The 22,241-nt window shown below is 41.3% G+C and overlaps 1 protein-coding gene across 2 annotated transcripts in view; it reads left to right on the forward strand.

Annotated features, from left to right (window-relative positions):
- Positions 1 to 16,730, forward strand: part of LOC118401948 (corticotropin-releasing factor receptor 2-like) — a 69,121-nt gene extending 52,391 nt beyond the window's left edge. For both annotated transcript variants that reach the window (XM_035799669.2, XM_035799670.2), the window contains 6 exons: positions 2,918 to 2,978; positions 5,525 to 5,597; positions 5,908 to 5,993; positions 10,501 to 10,636; positions 11,479 to 11,520; positions 12,156 to 16,730. In XM_035799669.2, coding sequence (XP_035655562.1) covers positions 2,918 to 2,978; positions 5,525 to 5,597; positions 5,908 to 5,993; positions 10,501 to 10,636; positions 11,479 to 11,520; positions 12,156 to 12,296 — 539 coding nt within the window. In that variant the 3' untranslated portion in view covers positions 12,297 to 16,730. The remainder of the gene's footprint in view (positions 1 to 2,917; positions 2,979 to 5,524; positions 5,598 to 5,907; positions 5,994 to 10,500; positions 10,637 to 11,478; positions 11,521 to 12,155) is intronic.
- The last annotated feature ends 5,511 nt before the right edge of the window (positions 16,731 to 22,241 follow it).

Here is a 22,241-nt window from a genome sequence, read left to right on the forward strand (position 1 = left end):
AGTAATAACCAACGAGTAATCTAACCTAACAATTCCAAAATTACTACCTTATACACACAAGTGTAAAGGGATAAAGAATATGTACATAAAGATATATGAATGAGTGATGGTACAGAACGGCATAGGCAAGATGCAGTAGATGGTATCGAGTATAGTATATACATATGAGATGAGTAATGTGGGGTATGTAAACAAAGTGGCATAGTTTAAAAGTGGCTAGTGATACATGTATTACATAAAGATGCAGTAGATTATATAGAGTACAGTATATACATATACATACTGTATGAGATGAGTAATGTAGGTTATGTAAACATTATATTAAGTAGCATTGTTTAAAGTGGCTAGTGATATATTTTACATCGATTTCCATCAATTCCCATTATTAAAGTGGCTGGAGTTGAGTCAGTGTGTTGGCAGCAGCCACTCAATGTTAGTGGTGGGTGTTTAACAGTCTGTTGGCCTTGAGATAGAAGCTGTTTTTCAGTCTCTCGGTCCCTGCTTTGATGCACCTGTACTGACCTCGCCTTCTGGATGATAGCAGCGTGAACAGGCAGTGGCTCGGGTGGTTGTTGTCCTTGATGATCTGACCTTCCTGTGACATCGGGTGGTGTAGGTGTCCTGGAGGGCAGGTAGTTTGCTCCCGGTGATGCGTTGTGCAGACCTCACTACCCTCTGGAAAGCCGTACCAGGCGGTGATACAGCCCGACAGGATGCTCTCGATTGTGCATCTGTAGAAGTTTGTGACTGCTTTTGGTGACAAGCCGAAATTCTTCAGCCTCCTGAGGTTGAAGAGGCGCTGCTGCGCCTTCTTCACGATGCTGTCTGTGTGGGTGGACCAATTCAGTTTGTCTGTGATGTGTACGCCGAGGAACTTAAAACTTACTACCCTCTCCACTACTGTCCCATCGATGTGGATAGGGGGGTGCTCCCTCTGCTGTTTCCTGAAGTCCACAATCATCTCCTTAGTTTTGTTGACGTTGAGTGTGAGGTTATTTTCCTGACACCACACTCCGAGGGCCCTCACCTTCTCCTTGTAGGTCGTCTCGTCGTTGTTGGTAATCAAGCCTACCACTGTAGTGTCGTCCGCAAACTTGATGATTGAGTTGGAGGCGTGCATGGCCACGCAGTCGTGAGTGAACAGGGAGTACAGGAAAGGGCTCAGAACGCACCCTTGTGGGGCCCCAGTGTTGAGGATCAGCGGGGTGGAGATGTTGTTACCTACCCTCACCACCTGGGAAGTCCAGTACCCAGTTGCACAGGGCGGGGTCGAGACCCAGGGTCTCGAGCTTAATGACGAGCTTGGAGGGTACTATGGTGTTAAATGCTGAGCTGTAGTCGATGAACAGCATTCTCACATAGGTATTCATCTTGTCCAGATGGGTTAGGGCAGTGTGCAGTGTGGTTGAGATTGCATCGTCTGTGGACCTATTTGGGCGGTAAGCAAATTGGAGTGGGTCTAGGGTGTCAGGTAGGGTGGAGGTGATATGGTCCTTGACTAGTCTCTCAAAGCACTTCATGATGACGGAAGTGAGTGCTACGGGGCGGTAGTCGTTTAGCTCAGTTACCTTAGCTTTCTTGGGAACAGTAACAATGGTGGCCATCTTGAAGCATGTGGGAACAGCAGACTGGGATAATTGAATATGTCCGTAAACACACCAGCCAGCTGGTCTGCGCATGCTCTGAGGACGCGGCTGGAAATGCCGTCTGGGCCTGCAGCCTTGCGAGGGTTAACACGTTTAAACGTTTTACTCACGGCTGTAGTGAAGGAGAGTCCGCATATTTTGGTTGCGGGCCGTGTCAATGGCACTGTAATTGTCCTCAAAGCGGGCAAAAAATGTATTTACTCTGCCTGGGAGCAAGACATCCTGGTCCTCTCAGGGGCGCATTCAAGTTGGGAAAGACATATGAGGAAAACATGTATTCTGACAAGCAGTCAACGCACAACAATTCTTAATGGAATTACGGGGAAACACTTTTGAAAGCAGTTTTGGCAAACGTATTTTGCTGAAAAAGAGGGGGATCCCAGTTTTCCATCGCTACCACATTTATTTCTCTACTCCTTTAATTGCGCATCTGACATCATTTTACAAATGCAGTTTTACAACTGAGTTTCAAGCATGGTTCAGGTCCAGCTGCACAATAGAGCTCTTAAAGGGGCAATGACGTCTTAACTTGGCAATGACATACTTTGTAATAGAAACGAAAAAATGCACATTTTTGTGTGAATAATAATTAAGAATGATTTATATATACATATTTATATTAAAATAATTAGCATTAATAATAATAACAATCAGGATGTTGTGTCCAATGGGGTACATGCAGATAGACAAACCCCATGCTTCAGCCTATGTATATATATATTTTATAGCCCCTATGCTGCAGCAGTTGGGCTATAGGACATAATGCTTATTGCTAATAACACATCTGATGATATAGACCATGCATTGGCTACAAATAATTTTTACATACATTTTACCAATATGTTATTGGGCCCATTTCTGGAGTTGGAAATTTTATTTTAGATGGTGTCAGCATACTTTTTTAAATCATGAATTTTGAGTAGAATGTCCTTTTAAAAAGTCACCAGAACTGAGCTTCTCAGTCCTACATATAAATTATCCCAGGGAAGACCCCGGACCCCCTAAGCAACGAGTCTGGAACGGGTCTGGAACTCACAGTTTAATACATAAACAAAATAATCAAAGTAGAACTGGACGGATCCAACTGGCCTCAATGGATTCCCTTAATTTAATCTCTGTAATAGCTGCTAAACACAGCAGCCTGATTCTAATTTAGAGCATGTCCCTACTCCCTGATGATATTAACACTATCACTCAGACGTTGTAGTCTTCAATACTTTTAGATGTGATGTTTATTGCCAATAAGTTTAAAAAATATATCTTTCTTTCAGGCATTCCTTGTCCTATAATTGTTGCTTGGGCCATTGGGAAGCTTTACAATGAAAATGAACAGTAAGTGCACATTTCTAATTAACAACAACAGTGGAATCTCAAGCATTTTATAGTAAGTAGTTTGTGTTGTAGACATTTTGTTGTATTTGATGACCTTTGATGGAGTGCATAGAAACCTATACGTATCACGTTTCAGAATGATGATGTCTTATATCCTTTGTGGTACAGTGTAGTAATTACGCCTTTCTGGTTTTTGGTAACAGTATTGGTAACACTATTCAAAATCACACCATGGCCAAAACTATTGTTAGCAAAAACAGTTCACGGCAGATGGAACTCAAAACAATTATTAACAAAGTAAGGAATTGGACCAAAAGGTTCCTGTCTTATATCCTATGTGGTACAGTGTAGTAATTACGCCTTTCTGGCGCAGGCGTTCCTCTAGTGACCCACCTCGACAACATCCGGTGAAATTGCAGAGCGCCAAATTCAAAAATAAACGCAATATTAAATATTCATGATAACACAAATGTCATACGTGATTCTTTAGCTTAAAATCTTGGCAATCTAAACGCATCGTTGGATTTCAAAAAGCCTTTACGGCGAAAGCACAGCATTCAATTATCTGAGGTCAGCGCCCCACAACAGCATATTATCCTAACAATCACAGGCGTCACAAAATCCCAAATAGTGACAAAATAAGTCACTTACCTTTGAAAATCTTCCTCTGATCGCAATCACAAGAGTCCCAGGAACACAATAGATGGTTGTTTTGTTCAATAAATTCCTTCTTTATATCCCAAATAGTCCGTTTAGTTTCTCCAAACAAATCAAACGACATTTCTAATTCATTATTAGGTAGTCTAATATCTAAATAAACAATAATATTTCATACAGAGTGAACTATTTTCAAGCGGAAAGGAAAAGAACGCAGATTGCTCCCTCGATCACGTGCGCAATGAGACAAGATTTGCCTTTGGACTTCCTGAGGATAAACAACTATTCCTCGTTGGTTTTTCAGAATACAAGCCTGAAACCATGTATAAAGACTGTTGACATCTAGTGGAAGCCATAGGAACTGCAATTTGGGAGGCGGAAGTCTTTGTTTTCAATAGCTTAACCTTTGAATTGGCTGACAGGTCAACAGAAAAAAATGTGTCCCTGGGTTTCCACCTGCCAAATCAGTTCTGTTATACTCACAGACATAATTGTAACAGTTTTAGAAACTTTAGAGTGTTTTCTATCCAACACTACCATGCATATGCATATTCTAGCTTCTGGGCCTGAGTAGCAGGTAGTTTACTTTGGGCACCTCAGTCATCCAAACTTCCGAATATTGCCCCCTAACCGTAATGAGATTTATTTAAATCGGTCGAAACTACGGTCGAAACGGCCGTCGAAACTACTAATACTGATTCAATTTACTGTATTGTAGGTGTCACAGAGGCATTTGCTGTAGCATTTACAAGAGGATAATTCATGTTATCTAAAGTTATTTGATAGATAAGTGTATTTGAAATGGTTATTTCTGTCCTTTTTAAAACAAGAAAGTCAGACGTCAAGTTCATTAGTTAGAGGTCGTGTTTTATAGTTTTGACTTTGAGGTCTATGCTGCTATTATAAAGGTACTTCTCGGAAAATGAAGAGTCAACATTCACTCTCCAATTCATTCAGATCAAATTTACAACATTCAAAGCTGAGCTGATTGGTCAGACAGAGTTCCATGTGACAAAGTAAATGTGCGTGAGAGAGAGGAAGAATGCTTTTATATATAAGTATATAAAATAATGTTTATGTAATACTACAAGCCACCTAGCAATTTTATGAAGTTGGCTTTAGCTAGCCTAGATAGGTTCCCAATCTCCCAACCTCATAACTAGCTACCAAGAAGCCATATCAGGTTATCAATCAAGTTAGATAGCTAGCTTGTCTAACTATCGTAGCCGGCTTGCCTGCTGGCAAGGTTAGTAGACTTTAGAAAAGCAAGCAATTGCTATATGTACTGAATGAGACTCACATTCCTTTCAAACGTTTACCCAGATTTTAGCACCAGACAGCTCAAGAGTTATGCTTAGATATGCAGAATTAAGCATAATGATTATGGCTCTAGATTGTGTAGATGAAGGGGAGGAGACAGGTTAAATAAGCATATTTAAGCCTTGTGTCATTTGAGACATGGATTGTGTATGTGTACCATTCAGAGGGTGAATGGACAAGACAAAAGATGTGTCTTTGAACAGGGTATTGTAGTAGGTGCCAGGCACACCAATTTGAGTGTCTCAAGAACTTCAACGCTGCTGGGTTTTTCATGGTCAACAGTTTCCCGTGTGTATCAAGAATGGTCCACCACCCAAAAGGCATCCAGCCAATTTGACACAACTGTGGGAGGTATTGGAGTCAACATGGGCCAGCAGCCTTGTGGAATGCTTTTGACACCTTGTCAAGTCAATGCCTCAACGAATTGGGGCTGTTCTGAGGACAAAGGGGGGTGCAACTCAATATTAGGAAGGTGTTCCTAATGTTTTGGACACTCAGGGTAGATTGATACGAATGGTTAATATGCTACATTTTGAAAGCAAAGCCATTCATTTAATGTTTGTCAACAGATGCTGGTTTGGGAAAGAACCTGGAAAGTATATTGACTACATTTATCAAGGGCCGGTCATTCTTGTTCTTTTGGTAAGTAACAAGTCACTGCAGTCCCTGGTTCAAATCCAGGCTGCCTCACATCTGGCTGTGATTGGGAGTCCCATAGAGCGGCACACAATTGGCCCAGGTTTGGCTGGGATAGGCCATCCTTGTAAATATGAATTTGTTCTTAACTGACTTGCCTAGTTAAATAAAGGTTAAATTAAAGATGTTTTAAAAATAAGCTGCTCTAATGCAACAACACATTTCAGTTCCTCAGTTGTTGTTTTTTCATTACTAAAACATCATGTTCTACATAATGAACTCATAATTAATGTTTTCCATCTGTATTCTCTGCTAGATAAACTTCGTTTTCCTCTTCAACATAGTAAGAATTCTCATGACCAAGCTGAGAGCTTCTACCACATCAGAAACCGTACAGTACAGGTGAGTCACTTCTCCCGTGGGGGTTGTTATTTGGAATATCGCATGCCATATTATGCCACCTTTACTTTACCCCCATTTCATATCTTTGATAAAAGATTTAGATGCGATTCTGCATACTTAAGTAAAAGTAAAGATACCTTAATGGGAAATGACTCCAGTAAAAGTGAAAGTCAACCAGTAAAATACTACTTGAGTAAAAGTCTAAAACTATTTGGTTTTAAATATACTTAAGTATCAAAAGTAAATGTAATTGCAAAAACATACTTAAGTATCAAAAGCAAAAGTATAATTTATTTCAAATTGCTTATATTGAGCAAACCAGACTGCACAATTGTCTTTATTTTTTATTTTTTTACGGATAGCCAGGGCTACACAACAACACACAAACATAGTTTACAAGTGTTTATGTTTAGTGAGTCCGCCAGTTCAGAGGCAGTAGGGATGTCAATGGGACGAACTGAAAGCACGTATATCCTACTAACGGGACATTAAAAACGGTAATATCTTATGTTTCACCGAGTCGTGGCTGAACAGCGATATTAAGAACATACAGCTGGCGGGTTATACACTCTATCGGCAGGATAGAGCAGCAGTCTCTGGTAAGACATTGCCTATATGCCTATGCATATATGTAAATAACAGCTGGTTCACGATATCTAACTCTCAAGGTTTTGCTCGATGAGCTAATCATGAGTATATCATGATAAGCTGTAGACCACGCTATCTACCTAGAGTTTTCATCTGTAATTTTCGTAGCTGTCTACAGACTACCACAGACCAATGCTGGCACTAAAACCGTACTCAATGAGCTGTATACCGGCATAAGCAAACAGGAAAACGTTCATCCAGAGGCGGCACTCTTAGTGGCCGGGGTCTTTAATGCAGGGAAACTTAAATCCATTTTACCTAATTTCTATCAGCATGTTAAATGTGCAACCAGAGGGAAAAAATCTACACCACCTTTACTCCACACACATAGACAAAGCTCTCCCTCGCCCTCCATTTGGCAAATCTGAACATAATTATATCCTCCTGATTCCTGCTTACAAGCGAAAATGAAAGCAGGAAGTGCCAGTGACTCGGTCTATAAAAAAGTGGTCAGATGAAGCAGATGCTAAACTACAGGACTGTTTTGCTAGCACAGACTGGAATATGTTCCGGGATTCTTCCGATGACATTGAGGAATACACCACATAAGTCACTGGATTTATCAATAAGTGCATTGAGGACGTCGTCCCCACAGTGACTGTACATACATACCCCAACCAGAAGCCATGGATTACAGGCAACATTAGCACTGAGCTAATGGGTAGAGCTGCCGCTTTCAAGGAGCGAAACTCTGACCCGGAAGCTTATAAGAAATCCCGCTATGCTCTCCGACGAACCATCAAAAAGGCAAAGCGTCAACACAGGACTAAGATCGAATCATACTACACTGGCTCCGACGCTTGTCGGACGCTGCTCTTTAATTATTTGTTATTCTTATCTTTTACTTATTTTCTAAAAACTGCATTGTTGATTAAGGGCTTGTAAGTAAGCATTTCACTGTAAGGTAACCTGTTGTATTCGGTGCATTTGACAAATCAAATTTCATTTGCTTGGATTTGATGATCAGGGATGTTCTCTTGGTAAGTGCGTGAATTGGACCATTTTCCTGTCCTGCTAAGCATTCAAAATGTAACGAGTACTTTTGGGTGTCAGGGAAAATGTATGGAGTAAAAAGTACATTATTTTCTTTAGGAATGTAGTGAAAGTAAAAGCTGGATATATGAATAGTAAAGTAATGTACAGATACCCCCCAAAAAATTACACCACTGCAAATTTCAAGCCATCCAGAAGTGAAATTTTGCTAAAAGGAACAGTAATTTCCTATAATTTGACAGACATGATGTGTGACTGAATGGTAGAGAGTGGACTAGTTTTTCCAAGAATATTATCACCACATAACCTACTTGTCTAGGTTCCATTTAGTTTTTCCCTCTGATTCTGGTGCATTGAAGACCGTCAGGGGAGGATAAAAACACAATCTAATCCAATCACTTACAGGAAGTACATTACATGACCAAAAGTCTGCTCGTCAAACATCTCAATCCAAAATCATGAGCATTAATATGGAGTTGGTCCCCCCTTTGCTGCTACAACAGCCTCCACTCTTCTGGGAAGGCTTTCCACTATATGTTGGAACGTTGCTGCGGGGACTTGCTTCCATTCAGCCACAAGAGAATTGTGAGATCAGGCACTGATGTTGGGCTATTAGGCCTGGCTTGCAGTCGACATTCCAATTCCTCCCAAAGGTGTTCGATGGGGCTGAGGTCAGGGCTCGGTGCAGGCCAGTCAAGTTCTTTCACGCCGATTTCGACAAACCATTTCTGTATGGACCTCGCTTTGTTCACAGGGGTATTGTCATTCTGAAACAGGAAAGGGCCTTCTCTAAACTGTTGCCACAAAGTTGGAACCACAGAATCGTCTAGAATGTCATTGTATGCTGTAGCTTTAAGATTTCCCTTCACTGGAAATAAGGGTCCTAGCCCGAACCATGAAAAACAGCCCTAGACCATTATTCTTCCTCCACCAAACTTTGCACTATGCATTCGGGCAGGTAGCATTCTCCTGGCATCCGCCAAACACAGATCCGTCTGCCAGCTGCCAGTTGGTGAAGCGTAATTCCTCACTCCAGAGAATGCATTTCCACTGCTCCAGAGTCCAATGGTGACGAGCTTTACACCACTCCAGCCGAATCTTGGCATTGTGCATTGGTGATCTTAGGCTTGTGTGCAGCTGCTCGGTCATGAAAAACACGTTTCAATGAAGCTTCCGACGAACAGTTCTTGTGCTGACATTGCTTCTAGAGACAGTTTGGAACTCCGTTTTCACTGTTGTATTCGGCGCACGTAACAAATAAACTGATTTGATTTGATTTAGTGAGTGTTGCAACCGAGGACAGACGACTTTTACGCACTACACTCAGCGGTCTTGTTCTGTTAGCTTGTGGGGCCTACCACTTTGTGGCTCCTAGATGTTTCCACTTCACAATAACACCACATACAGTTGACTGGGACAGGTCTAGCAGGGCAGAAGTGTAACAAACTGACTTGTTGGAAAGGTGGCATCCTATGACGGTGCCACATTGAAAGTTACTGAGCTCTTCAGTAAGTCAATTCTACTGCAAATGTTTGTCTATGGAGATTGCATGGCTATGTGCTCAATTTTACACACCTGTCAGCAACAGATTTGGCTGAAATAGCCAAATCCACAAATTTGAAGAGGTGTCCACATAATGTTCTATATATAGTGTACCAATGGCTACTCTAGTTCATAGTTAACATTGGAATGTCCACTCACTGTTTGTTTGCTCTATAGGTTGTCTGTAAAATAAGCTTTATCCTAATGTGCTCTTCATCCTTACTCATAATACATTGTCTATATTGTGATGTGAGACTGCTCAACATTCACATTTTATGGAGAAATTGACGGAGCATTTAAACTCCCTTCTTACTCAACAAAGTGATGAAACAGTCATCTGCTTTATTATGGATGAATCCCTTCAATATGTACTTAACTTGCACGCACCATTACATAACATTCCTATGAATATATGGCCACACACACACATTTACGCACACACACACACATTTCCAATAGAAATGAAGTGCTGATGTTGCACAGTGTCTAATAACCTTGCATGTCATATTCATAGAACAACTTGCATCGTCCTCAAAGTCACATTTAAGCTCTTTTTCATGGTGGATTATTTGAGAGCTCAAAGGGGGAAATCTCAAATCCCAGCAACATCTGCAGACCTCTGTCCTAAAGAAAAGGGTTTGGCTTATTTTACTCCTATGCTGACATTGCTGTCATTGGGTTCCCAGTGGATTTATATCCTTAGATACAATATGTAATGTGCTATTTGAGATGTAACCTGGGCCATCAACTGCTTCACTGCTTAGGTAGATGAGCTGAAATCCCATCATATTTCGATAAAATGAAGAACGCCATTTGCAACCAGATACTCAAATGGGCTCAAGTTGTTGACACCACGGCTTTTCACTTTTAAATGTATTTCTTATCAATGTGGTTCTTTCATCTAGAATGGTAGAACAATCCGTGCATAATTTAATTCAGCTTTATTTTGATAAGTGCTTTTTGTTATGTAATATCTACCGCAAAACCCTAAGAAATAAGCTCCATTCCCTCCTCAACCTGCTGGAGGCAAGCCTAGGGCAACATTGTCAACAATGTCAGTAGTCTTGTGGGATGGGGTTCTAATCATACTTACTCAGAATGTGTATCTCTGACATTCATTATTTGGGGTCTTTTGTAAACAGATTGTGGTAATGATTAAAAGCATTGCAATCTACAAAAATAGATAGAAAGGAAACTTTTTGGGTCTTTCAATGCTTTTTTGTATTGACGTACATTGAAACAAGCAACCACTTTCCCCAGTTACTTTTGTAACTACAGTACAGTAAATGGGAGTACTGATGTTTTTCTGTTATTTCCTTCACAGAAAAGCGGTCAAAGCGACGTTAGTGTTACTGCCTCTGCTGGGGATCACCTACATGCTATTTTTTGTTAATCCCGGAGAGGATGACATCTCGCAAATAGTTTTTATTTATTTCAATTCATTTCTACAATCATTTCAGGTAAGATCATGGAGTCTGTTCTTTTCCAAGTTGTGCCCCTCTTTTCCCAAGAACACAAAAACCCTGAACCTTTATAAATCTGTGTCATTATCTTTGTAGCTTTAATATACTGTTAATTGAAGGTGTTATAGGTTTTATAGCCTGTGGAAGAAGGACTATTTGTAGGCTACTATTGTAAGGCTTTGTGAACCTGGCCCTGGCTGCTTTAAGTGTTCTGAGCTGTCAGGAGAATGTTTGTAGAGACATGTATGTGGGCGTGAGTTGTGCACAGTGGGTATTTTCAGTGTACATCTTCCCTCCACAATGCAAGGCTGAGGGGGTGTGGAGAAGGTACTTTATTAATGGTGCTGAGTGAAGGGATGTGTATAGGATAGGATAAGGGTCCATTTTATAACAGTTTTAGACTATTCTTATACAAATGTTATGAGAGGTTGTTCCATCCTGATTTAGTATTCCTATTATTGATCTGTATACTGTATAATTGAAATGGGAAAGGTAAACAAGTTTGTGAATCATTCAATTACTTTGTTGTTATTTCTATGCACTTTGTAAAATTAACTACATTGGGAAGAAAATGTAATCTTCCACTTCTCAGAAAGCAGCATTTTGTTTACATTAATCACATTTTAATTCTGAAACAAATGCCTATTGCTAGCATACCTTGAGTGGAAGTCGGATTATCTGGACTCAGATTAAACACTATAAAATATCTGACCAAAAGCTGATATTGTCCAATACTGTGCATCCCTCTTTTAGTTCATTTATAAAGATAGCTCAATGAAAACAGATTGTAAATACATTCTGTACTATACATTCTAACAGTGTCCTGTCTTGCTTTCCAGGGGTTCTTTGTTTCAGTATTCTACTGCTTTCTAAATGGCGAAGTGAGTCAACAATGATCTTTTCATGTGTGGGCATTGCCGTGTGTCAGATCGCTATGTAAAGGTCTGAGAGGCAGTAGACTTCTAGTCCTGAGACCCTTATTTCACCTCTATCGTGGAACGCCATCCTTACCCTGCAGGCTATGTTTGAACATACATTACTGTAGATGCTCTTTATTTTTCTAGACCTATTTCCCCCATCTTTCCCCCTTACTTTAGTGATGCATCATTGTTGAAAGTCATTAAGTGCCATAGAAAGGGTCATGAGTCATTCTGTAATCGGGAAAAACGTGACTCCCTCCTGCTGCTGCTGCTACTGTTGTTCTCCACTTCCTTTAAGAAGCTGTTATTGGTATACACACAAAACAAATACAAATTGTTTGAAGTCTACAGTGGCTACCTTGGAAACTATTTGATGTGAATCCTCATGTATCTGACATTTATTGTTCTGTACTGTTTTGTAAAGATTTTTTTCTTGGCGGTTATTCAAATGTCAATTTAAGTTAAAGGGATTTCCTGTGTCCTACATATTGTGTGTCCTAGATGCTTTGTGTGGGGATAGATGTAGTATACTGTAGGAAGGACAAAGAAACACTGGCTGACCACCACTAATACAGTATTTCATTGTAATCTTCCAGGTGCGCTCAGCCGCCAGGAAAAGATGGCATCGTTGGCAGGACAACCATGCCCTGAGAGTGCGTGTGGCACGTGCCATGTCCATCCCCACGTCACCCACCAGGATCAGCTTCCACAGTATAAAACAGACCACAGCTGTTTGACCAAGATCGCCGAGTTCAAAGGTCGCCTTTGGAAACGTCCCTTTTCTAGGGAAGACACTTGTCTTAAGGCATCTCTCCATAAATGTTGTCCATTTGCTTTATTTATTTTCCCTTCTGCATAAAGACAGAGACAAAGCACTTTGAGAAAGAGACCATTAGGATTTCCAGATTATAATACCATACCATGACGTCCTAGGACGTCACACAGAAGTCAGGACCATTCAAAACAGATGGGCAAGGTTGCCTCTCCAAATAAACATTGTGAAGTCATTGCAGAGTCTAAGTTGTACTGCCATTGCATCAAGAGCTGTTATCATACTATGGTACATCAGGTTATATTTTAATAGGTCAGGAAGGTTGACCTTTCAAGGCCCCGTGCTGGATGCTGATGAGGCAAAACAAAATCAGTGTTAGTGTCAAAAGAGACCCTAATCACTCCCAGCACTGTACTGTACTAGTGGTATTTATATCCATAACCCTTCATTATTTGATATCTATGAGAGGGTAGAGATAATTTAAGCAGGATTGTGCTTTAACAGTCCGGGCACGGGATGCAATTGCATTCTGTGTCTGTTGCACACCAAGTTTCAGATGAGATTAGAGAGATGTAATTATACTGTTAAATAAGGAAGTGATACTCTTTGGTTTGTCATCAGCACTACTTTTATGAATTGTCAAAATGTGACCCTAAGAGCTTTTCATTTGTATAAATGTTTTAAGGCTAATTTATTTTCAGATTGTTCCTTGCCAATCACTCTCTAACTCTTTTGAATAACGTCAATGATGTGTTTTTCTCACTTCTGTATAAAAAACCCTGAGGCTACTCTAAATAAATCAAAGCTATCTTTCACTGGGTTCGAGTTCAGATTATATCCATTATCTAATGCAAATAATGGAGATGGGACTGTGATTCAGATACAGTGGGACAAAAAAGTATTTAGTCAGCCACCAATTGTGCAAGTTCTCCCACTTAAAAAGATGAGAGAGGCCTGTCATTTTCATCATCGGTACATTTCAACTATGACAGACAAAATGAGGAAAGAAAATCCAGAAAATCACATTGTAGGATTTGTTATGAATTTATTTGCAAATTATGGTGGAAAATAAGTATTTGGTCACCTACAAACAAGCAAGATTTCTGGCTCTCACAGACCTGCAACTTCTTCTTTAAGAGGCTCATCTGTCCTCCACTCGTTACCTGTATTAATGGCACCTGTTTGAACTTGTTATCAGTATAAAAGACACTTGTCCACAACCTCAAACAGTCACACTCCAAACTCCACTATGGCCAAGACCAAAGAGCTGTCAAAGGACACCAGAAACAAAATTGTAGACCTGCACCAGGCTGAATCTGCAATAGGTAAGCAGCTTGGTTTGAAGAAATCAACTGTGGGAGCAATTATTAGGAAATGGAAGACATACAAGACCACTGATAATCTCCCTCAATCTGAGGCTCCACGCAAGATCTCACCCTGTGGAGTCAAAATGATCACAAGATCGGTGAGCAAAAATCCCAGAACCACACGGGGGGACCTAGTGAATGACCTGCAGAGAGCTGGGACCAAAGTAACAAAGCCTACCATCAGTAACACACTACGCCGCCAGGGACTCAAATCCTGCAGTGCCAGATGTGTCCCCCTGCTTAAGCCAGTACATGTCCAGGCTCATCTGAAGTTTGCTAGAGAGCATTTGGATGATCCAGAAAAAGATTGGGAGAATGTCATATGGTCAGATGAAACCAAAATTAAACTTTTTGGTAAAAACTCAACTCGTCGTGTTTGGAGAACAAAAAATGCTGAGTTGCATCCAAAGAACACCATACCTACTGTGAAGCATGGGGATGGAAACATCATGCTTTGGGTCTGTTTTTCTGCAAAGGGACCAGGACGACTGATCCGTGTAAAGGAAAGAATGAATGGGGCCATGTATCGTGAGAAGCAAAGCATCACTGCTCTAGAGGAGATCTGCATGGAGGAATGGGCCAAAATACCAGCAACAGTGTGTGAAAACCTTTTGAAGACTTACAGAAAATGTTTGACCTTTGTCATTGCCAACTAAGGGTATATAACAAAGTATTGAGATCAACTTTTGTTATTGACCAAATACTTATTTTCCACCATAATTTGCAAATAAATTCATTACAAATCCTACAATGTGATATTCTGGATTTCTTTTCTCATTTTGTCTGTCATAGGTGAAGTGTACCTATGATGAAAATGACAGGCCTCTCTCATCTTTTTAAGTGGGAGAACTTGTACAATTGGTGGCTGACTAAATACTTTTTTGCCCCACTGTACATTTATATGACACTTATTTCAAAAACTAAACACAAACACTATTTTAGTGTCGCAGTCCCTTATTTCAGTCCGCATAATGCCACAGCAGTCCCAAGTCAAGATACATTTTAAGGTACAGTACATTAAATCCTTTTAATGTATTAAAATTATTGAATTATTTTCTCTCTTTCAAATCCCAATGTGCTGCACTTAGTCATTGTCAATGCTAAGCTGCTGTGTCCAGGAGCCAGAGAGAGATAGAGCCTGATGAGTTAGAGTTCCGTTTGGCTTCCTTAATGCTTTGTCCTGCTCAGGTCAACATGCCAAGACCTGCCCCGGTAGTGACCGACCGACCGTCTGACCAGCATGGGTGTTATCCACCTCTCCCTCCAGGCCCATTGCAGTGTCATACAGGTTCCAGGCACTTAGGCAAGCCTGGTTATTCAAGCTTCAGTAAGCAGTTCTGGGAAATAGAACAGTAGAACTCATGCACCCATGGAATTAACTTGGGATTTGGAATTGTAGAAATTGTGTAAATAGATGGCATGTTGGGGACAAACTCACTAATCTGGTGTGGGGGTATTTCTCTGATTTGGGTTCAAAAGCAAACTTCTTTGGTATCAATGTTACATGCCTGTTACCTGACTAGTTGCCATGAAGATAATGATTACGGCAACAATCTTTCCCATTATTTTTGTTACTTTTGGAGTAGTAAGGAAGACCGCTCCAATAAAACAATACCACATCTGTTGAGGTTTGCTGTTGTGAAAAGGGCTTAGATATGGCTGTGACTACATCAGAAGTAATTATTGCTTTACACATTCTCTTGCAATTGAAATTGTACTCTAACCACATTTATGTTGTATGAAAGTTAATTAAAATTACTTGACAAATGGTCTAAAATTGCTTGTAGGGGAAGGTATCGTTTGATAATTGCTGTGAACATGATTGACCTGTCATGACCATTAGAGTTTACATCCCTTGATTGCTCTAGGCCTAATTTTCTGGAACAGTTGTCTATGTAGCAGTTCTCTGTGATATTTTCATACAAAATGTATATTTTCGTAATTGTGACTGAGTCCATATGCACAAGAAATCTCTTGAATCAAAGTATTCAAGCAAACAGTCCCGAGATCTATATAAATACTTAATTAACGGTCAATATTTTGCTATTTTCTGGTCCTAAACCACTAAACACTGTTGGTTGAACATCATTTTGTTATTTATGTTTGGGAGGTGCCTCCAAGTTTAATGTTTATTTTGGAGAAGTTTTACTCAGATTTAGGGGTTCTAGTTTGAGAAGGTCTAAAAAGAAGAATATATCTTCAAAGAGTGCGATAAAACATGTATAACCAAAATGTTTCTTTGTAATGTACATAAACTCTTTTAAAATTTGTTGTATATTGTAATTAGTAATTGTAAAAATGTTATGACGTAAATATGTTTTTTTCTATTATACTGTTGGAGTGAAAGTAATTCATTAAGAACATTCAGAGCATTCAGGTTACATGAATACCTAGGACCATCCAAAGCAATCATAGAAAGGTATGAATATTTTAATAACATTTTACTTCATCATCTCACAATCTCTTCTTGTGCAGCTTAAATTGTACTTTCCATTATGTTTTTAGTCTATTGAATTCATTACAATTCTGCACATACAGTACATATTACAATACTCCTATGAAAGTTAAAACTCACCAAGCGAAATCACCCCCAACATTTTTCTTTGATTGAAACATGAAAATTGAGATTTTTTTTGTTGCAATTTTTATATTATTTTATGAATATATAATGAATAGTTCATTCAAAATGACAAATTCACCAAAGATAACAGACACGTTTACCTGAATATGTTTACTTGTTGTCAGTGCACTTTCTCTGACCAAAGCATTTATTTTTCATATTTTGTACAGCTTCACCATTCTCTGATGTATTCTCAATTTAATAACTTATTAATGTACAGGAATGCATTTTGGCTGTATGTTGAAACACCAACGTTGCCTTTTAGAAAAACAGAAAAGTGTGTTTTTGTGGAACGAAGAAAAACTGTGTTTCTACAGTAAATGTTGTACGGTGTATGATTGATATGCATTTATAAAAGTACATGTGGTAAAATCAACCTTCAGATTTTAAATAAATATTCTATTCAACTCTCTCTGGTTTGTAATGTCTGCTACCTGCAATCTTGTCCAGAATTTCCAGACATATTCATACTTACTCAATAAACAGTATTCGCTGAGGAGACAATGAGGAGAAGGGATTGCATGTTGTGCATGGTATTCATTCTATTTCATTATACCAAAATACCTGCTTTGGATTAGGATATTTTGGATCCAATAAAGGTTTGATAAAGGCTTGCCATCTCTAACCGCAGACTGCCATTAAAATGACTGAATAGAATAAATATTTGAATGATGAAGGATGCTGGCTTTACCGCCAGTGTGGCATGCTAGCCTTACACGCAGATGTTAGACCCATTGGGATTATTTTACAATGGCCTAAGTAAGTGGTAGGTTATATAATATGATTGTGGATTGGATTTGGTATTATTCTAACTGTGGTTGGACTGAGTGAAGTGGAGCAGAATAGGCTGCCTATGCCCAGACCCCTCAACACTCAACAATTAGCTGTATCTCTTATTCAAGCCAATAAAGACTTGTTTTGAAAATAACTGCTCCTGTTGCTTGACAGGCGCATCAAAGGTGGATTGTGGATCTGATGTGCTCCCAAGGCTATAGGGCCAGATGCTACTGGGTCCTCCTCCATCAACTTGTAATATTTCCCTCAAGTGCACTGTGACTATTTTCAGTCGCATTTCACCAGTCGTAAATTTAGCTAATGATAAATGTCATAACTGCATGTAGAGTAGCTAGGTATCTTTTTAATGAAATATATACTTTAATTAGTCATCATAATCTGACATAACTCTCACAAACTGCACTACACGAATATGACCTGTGTCCTAGACCTCCTTGAATCAGTGGAGCAAAGGGGCCTCAACTACGTGTCTCCATCAAAAACGAACATGATAATTCCGGCTACAATGTATAAATGTATAAATATATATACAGTACCAGTCAAAAGTTTGGACACACCTACTCATTCAAGGGTTTTTCTTTATTTGTCCTATTTTCTACATTGTAGAATGATAGTGAAGACATCAAAACGATGAAATAACGCATATGGAATCATGTAGTACCCAAAAAAGTGTAAAACAAATAAAAATATCATTTACATTTGAGATTCTTCAAAGTAGCCACCCTTTGTATTGATGACAGCTTTGTACACTCTTGGCATTCCTCAACCAGATTCATGAGGAATGCTTTTCCATCAGTCCATCAGGACTTCCCACATATGCTGAGCACTTGTTGGCTGCTTTTCCTTCACTCTGTGTTCCAACTCATCCCAAACCATCTCAATTGGGTTGAGGTTAGGTGTTAGTGGAGGCCAGATCATCTAATGCAGCACTCCATCACTATCCTTAGTCAAATAGCCCTTACACAGCCTGGAGGTGTGTTTTGGGTCATTGTCCTGTTGAAAAACAAATTATAGTCCCACTGAGCGCAAACCAGATGGGATGGCTACCGCATGGCAAGCGGTACCGGAGCGCCAAGTCTAGGTCCAAGAGGCTTCTAAACAGCTTCTACCCCCAAATCATAAGACTACTGAACATCTAATCAAATGGCTACTCAGATTATTTGTTTTGCCCCTCCCCCCTCTTTTACACCGCTGCTACTCTCTGTTGTTATCATCTATGCATAGTCACTTTAATAACTCTACCCACATGTACATATGACCTATATGAACTTGTGGTCCCGCACATTGACTCTGTACCGGTACCCTGTATATAGTCTCGCTATTGTTATTTTACTGCTGCTATTTAATTACTTGTTACTTTTTATTTTTTATTTTTTTAACTGCATTGTTGGTTAGGGGCTTGTAAGTAAGCATTTTACTGTAAGGTAAAATGTTGTATTCGCCTGTTGTATTCGGCGCATGTGACTAATACAATTTGATTTGATGGCATACTCATCAGACCAAAGGACAGATTTCCACCAGTTTAATGTCCATTGCTCGTGTTTCTTGGCCCAAGCAAGTCTCTTCTTATTATTGGTGTCCTTTAGTAATGGTTTCTTTGCAGCAATTTGACCATGAAGGCCTGACTCACACAGTCTCTGAACAGTTGATGTTGAGATGTGTCTGTTACTTGAACTCTGTGAAGCATTTACTTGGGCTGCAATTTCTGATGTGCAGTTAACTCTAATGAACTTGACCTCTACAGCAGAGGTAACTCTGGGTCTTCCTTTCCTGTGGTGAAACTGGAAGCCAGTTTCATCATAGATTATTTTTGTGACTGCACTTGAAGAAACTATCATTTCTGGATTTACTGACCTATATATCTTAATGAAGGTCATTTGTCTTTACTTATTTGAGCTGTTCTTGCGGGTTGGAGCGAGCGGTCGCATCCTCACTTCGGTCCGCAGGTAGTATAAACTTTCATTACATTTCATTATAGTACAACGGTTTGATTTGTCTAATCTTAGCAATTTCTTCTTAGCTAGCTACATAGCCGTCTTTGTATCAAAGATAATTGCGTAATTATCGTATTTCGTCGTCCTAACGTAGTCTTCACTGCTATCTGCCCAGCAGCTAGCCAGCTAGCAAACGTCCACCGTCTACCGAATAGCAGCACTGTAGCACTGTAGAAACTATTACACTCAACTGAACGACTTGATTAGTGCAGTGTTAGCTAGCTACATAGTTGTCTTTGCTGTCTTCGTATCCAAGATAATTGTGTAGTTTAGAGTGTGTAGTCTTAGAGCGATTATCTTAATTTACCGAGGTTAGCTAGCCAGCTATTTGTCGTCCTTAACGTAGGAGACACTGCTAGCTAGCCAACAGCTAGCCAACGTCTTCCGAATAGAACTTCCCACTCAACAACCCGGTCGCATTCCGCTTCGCTCCACAGGTAGTATCACATTTTCATTTCATTTCATCACAGCACAACGGTTTGATTTGTTTGATCGTAGCTAGCTACATAGCTAGCTACATAGCCGTCTTTGTATCAAAGATAATTGTGTAGTCTAGAGCGATTTTCTAGGTTAGCTAGCCAGCTATTGTCGTTCTTTTAACGCAACGTAACGTAATCAACACTGCTAGCTAGCCAGCTAGCCCCCGAATAGCAGCACTGTAGAAACTATTACACTCAACGGAACGACTTGATTAGTGTAGTGTCAACCATGCAGCCACTGCCAGCTAGCCTACAAAGTCAACAACGCAGCCACTGCCAGCTAGCCTACTTCAGCAGTACTGTATAATTTTAATCATTTTAGTCAATAAGATTCTTGCTACGTAAGCTTAACTTTCTGAACATTCGAGACGTGTAGTCCACTTGTCATTCCAATCTCCTTGCATTAGCGTAGCCTCTTCTGTAGCCTGTCAACTATGTGTCTGTCTATCCCTGTTCTCTCCTCTCTGCACAGACCATACAAACGCTCCACACCGCGTGGCCGCGGCCACCCTAATCTGGTGGTCCCAGCGCGCACGACCCACGTGGAGTTCCAGGTCTCCGGTAGCCTCTGGAACTGCCGATCTGCGGCCAACAAGGCAGAGTTCATCTCAGCCTATGCCTCCCTCCAGTCCCTCGACTTCTTGGCACTGACGGAAACATGGATCACCACAGATAACACTGCTACTCCTACTGCTCTCTCTTCGTCCGCCCACGTGTTCTCGCACACCCCGAGAGCTTCTGGTCAGCGGGGTGGTGGCACCGGGATCCTCATCTCTCCCAAGTGGTCATTCTCTCTTTCTCCCCTTACCCATCTGTCTATCGCCTCCTTTGAATTCCATGCTGTCACAGTTACCAGCCCTTTCAAGCTTAACATCCTTATCATTTATCGCCCTCCAGGTTCCCTCGGAGAGTTCATCAATGAGCTTGATGCCTTGATAAGCTCCTTTCCTGAGGACGGCTCACCTCTCACAGTTCTGGGCAACTTTAACCTCCCCACGTCTACCTTTGACTCATTCCTCTCTGCCTCCTTCTTTCCACTCCTCTCCTCTTTTGACCTCACCCTCTCACCCCCCCCCTACTCACAAGGCAGGCAATACGCTCGACCTCATCTTTACTAGATGCTGCTCTTCCACTAACCTCATTGCAACTCCCCTCCAAGTCTCCGACCACTACCTTGTATCCTTTTCCCTCTTGCTCTCATCCAACACTTCCCACACTGCCCCTACTCGGATGGTATCGGGCCGTCACAACCTTCGCTCTCTCTCCCCCGCTACTCTCTCCTCTTCCATCCTATCATCTCTTCCCTCTGCTCAAACCTTCTCCAACCTATTTCCTGATTCTGCCTCCTCAACCCTCCTCTCCTCCCTTTCTGCATCCTTTGACTCTCTATGTCCCCTATCCTCCAGGCCGGCTCGGTCCTCCCCTCTCGCTCCGTGGCTCGACGACTCATTGCGAGCTCACAGAACAGGGCTCCGGGCAGCCGAGCGGAAATGGAGGAAAACTCGCCTCCCTGCGGACCTGGCATCCTTTCACTCCCTCCTCTCTACATTTTCCTCCTCTGTCTCTGCTGCTAAAGCCACTTTCTACCACTCTAAATTCCAAGCATCTGCCTCTAACCCTAGGAAGCTCTTTGCCACCTTCTCCTCCCTCCTGAATCCTCCTCCGCCTCCCCCCTCCTCCCTCTCTGCAGATGACTTCGTCAACCATTTTGAAAAGAAGGTCGACGACATCCGATCCTCGTTTGCTAAGTCAAACGACACCGCTGGTTCTGCTCACACTGCCCTACCCTGTGCTCTGACCTCTTTCTCCCCTCTCTCTCCAGATGAAATCTTGCGTCTTGTGACGGCCGGCCGGCCGCCCAACAACCTGCCCGCTTGACCCTATCCCCTCCTCTCTTCTCCAGACCATTTCCGGAGACCTTCTCCCTTACCTCACCTCGCTCATCAACTCATCCCTGACCGCTGGCTACGTCCCTTCCGTCTTCAAGAGAGCGAGAGTTGCACCCTTTCTGAAAAAACCTACACTCGATCCCTCCGATGTCAACAACTACAGACCAGTATCCCTTCTTTCTTTTCTCTCCAAAACTCTTGAACGTGCCGTCCTCGGCCAGCTCTCCCGCTGTCTCTCTCAGAATGACCTTCTTGATCCAAATCAGTCAGGTTTCAAGACTAGTCATTCAACTGAGACTGCTCTTCTCTGTATCACGGAGGCGCTCCGCACCGCTAAAGCTAACTCTCTCTCCTCTGCTCTCATCCTTCTAGACCTATCGGCTGCCTTCGATACTGTGAACCATCAGATCCTCCTCTCCACCCTCTCCGAGTTGGGCATCTCCGGCGCGGCCCACGCTTAGATTGCGTCCAACCTGACAGGTCGCTCCTACCAGGTGGCGTGGCGAGAATCTGTCTCCTCACCACGCGCTCTCACCACTGGTGTCCCCCAGGGCTCTGTTCTAGGCCCTCTCCTATTCTCGCTATACACCAAGTCACTTGGCTCTGTCATAACCTCACATGGTCTCTCCTATCATTGCTATGCAGACGACACACAATTAATCTTCTCCTTTCCCCCTTCTGATGACCAGGTGGCGAATCGCATCTCTGCATGTCTGGCAGACATATCAGTGTGGATGACGGATCACCACCTCAAGCTGAACCTCGG

This window comes from Oncorhynchus keta, chromosome 23, assembly GCF_023373465.1.
Source record: "Oncorhynchus keta strain PuntledgeMale-10-30-2019 chromosome 23, Oket_V2, whole genome shotgun sequence".
Taxonomy (NCBI): domain Eukaryota; kingdom Metazoa; phylum Chordata; class Actinopteri; order Salmoniformes; family Salmonidae; genus Oncorhynchus; species Oncorhynchus keta.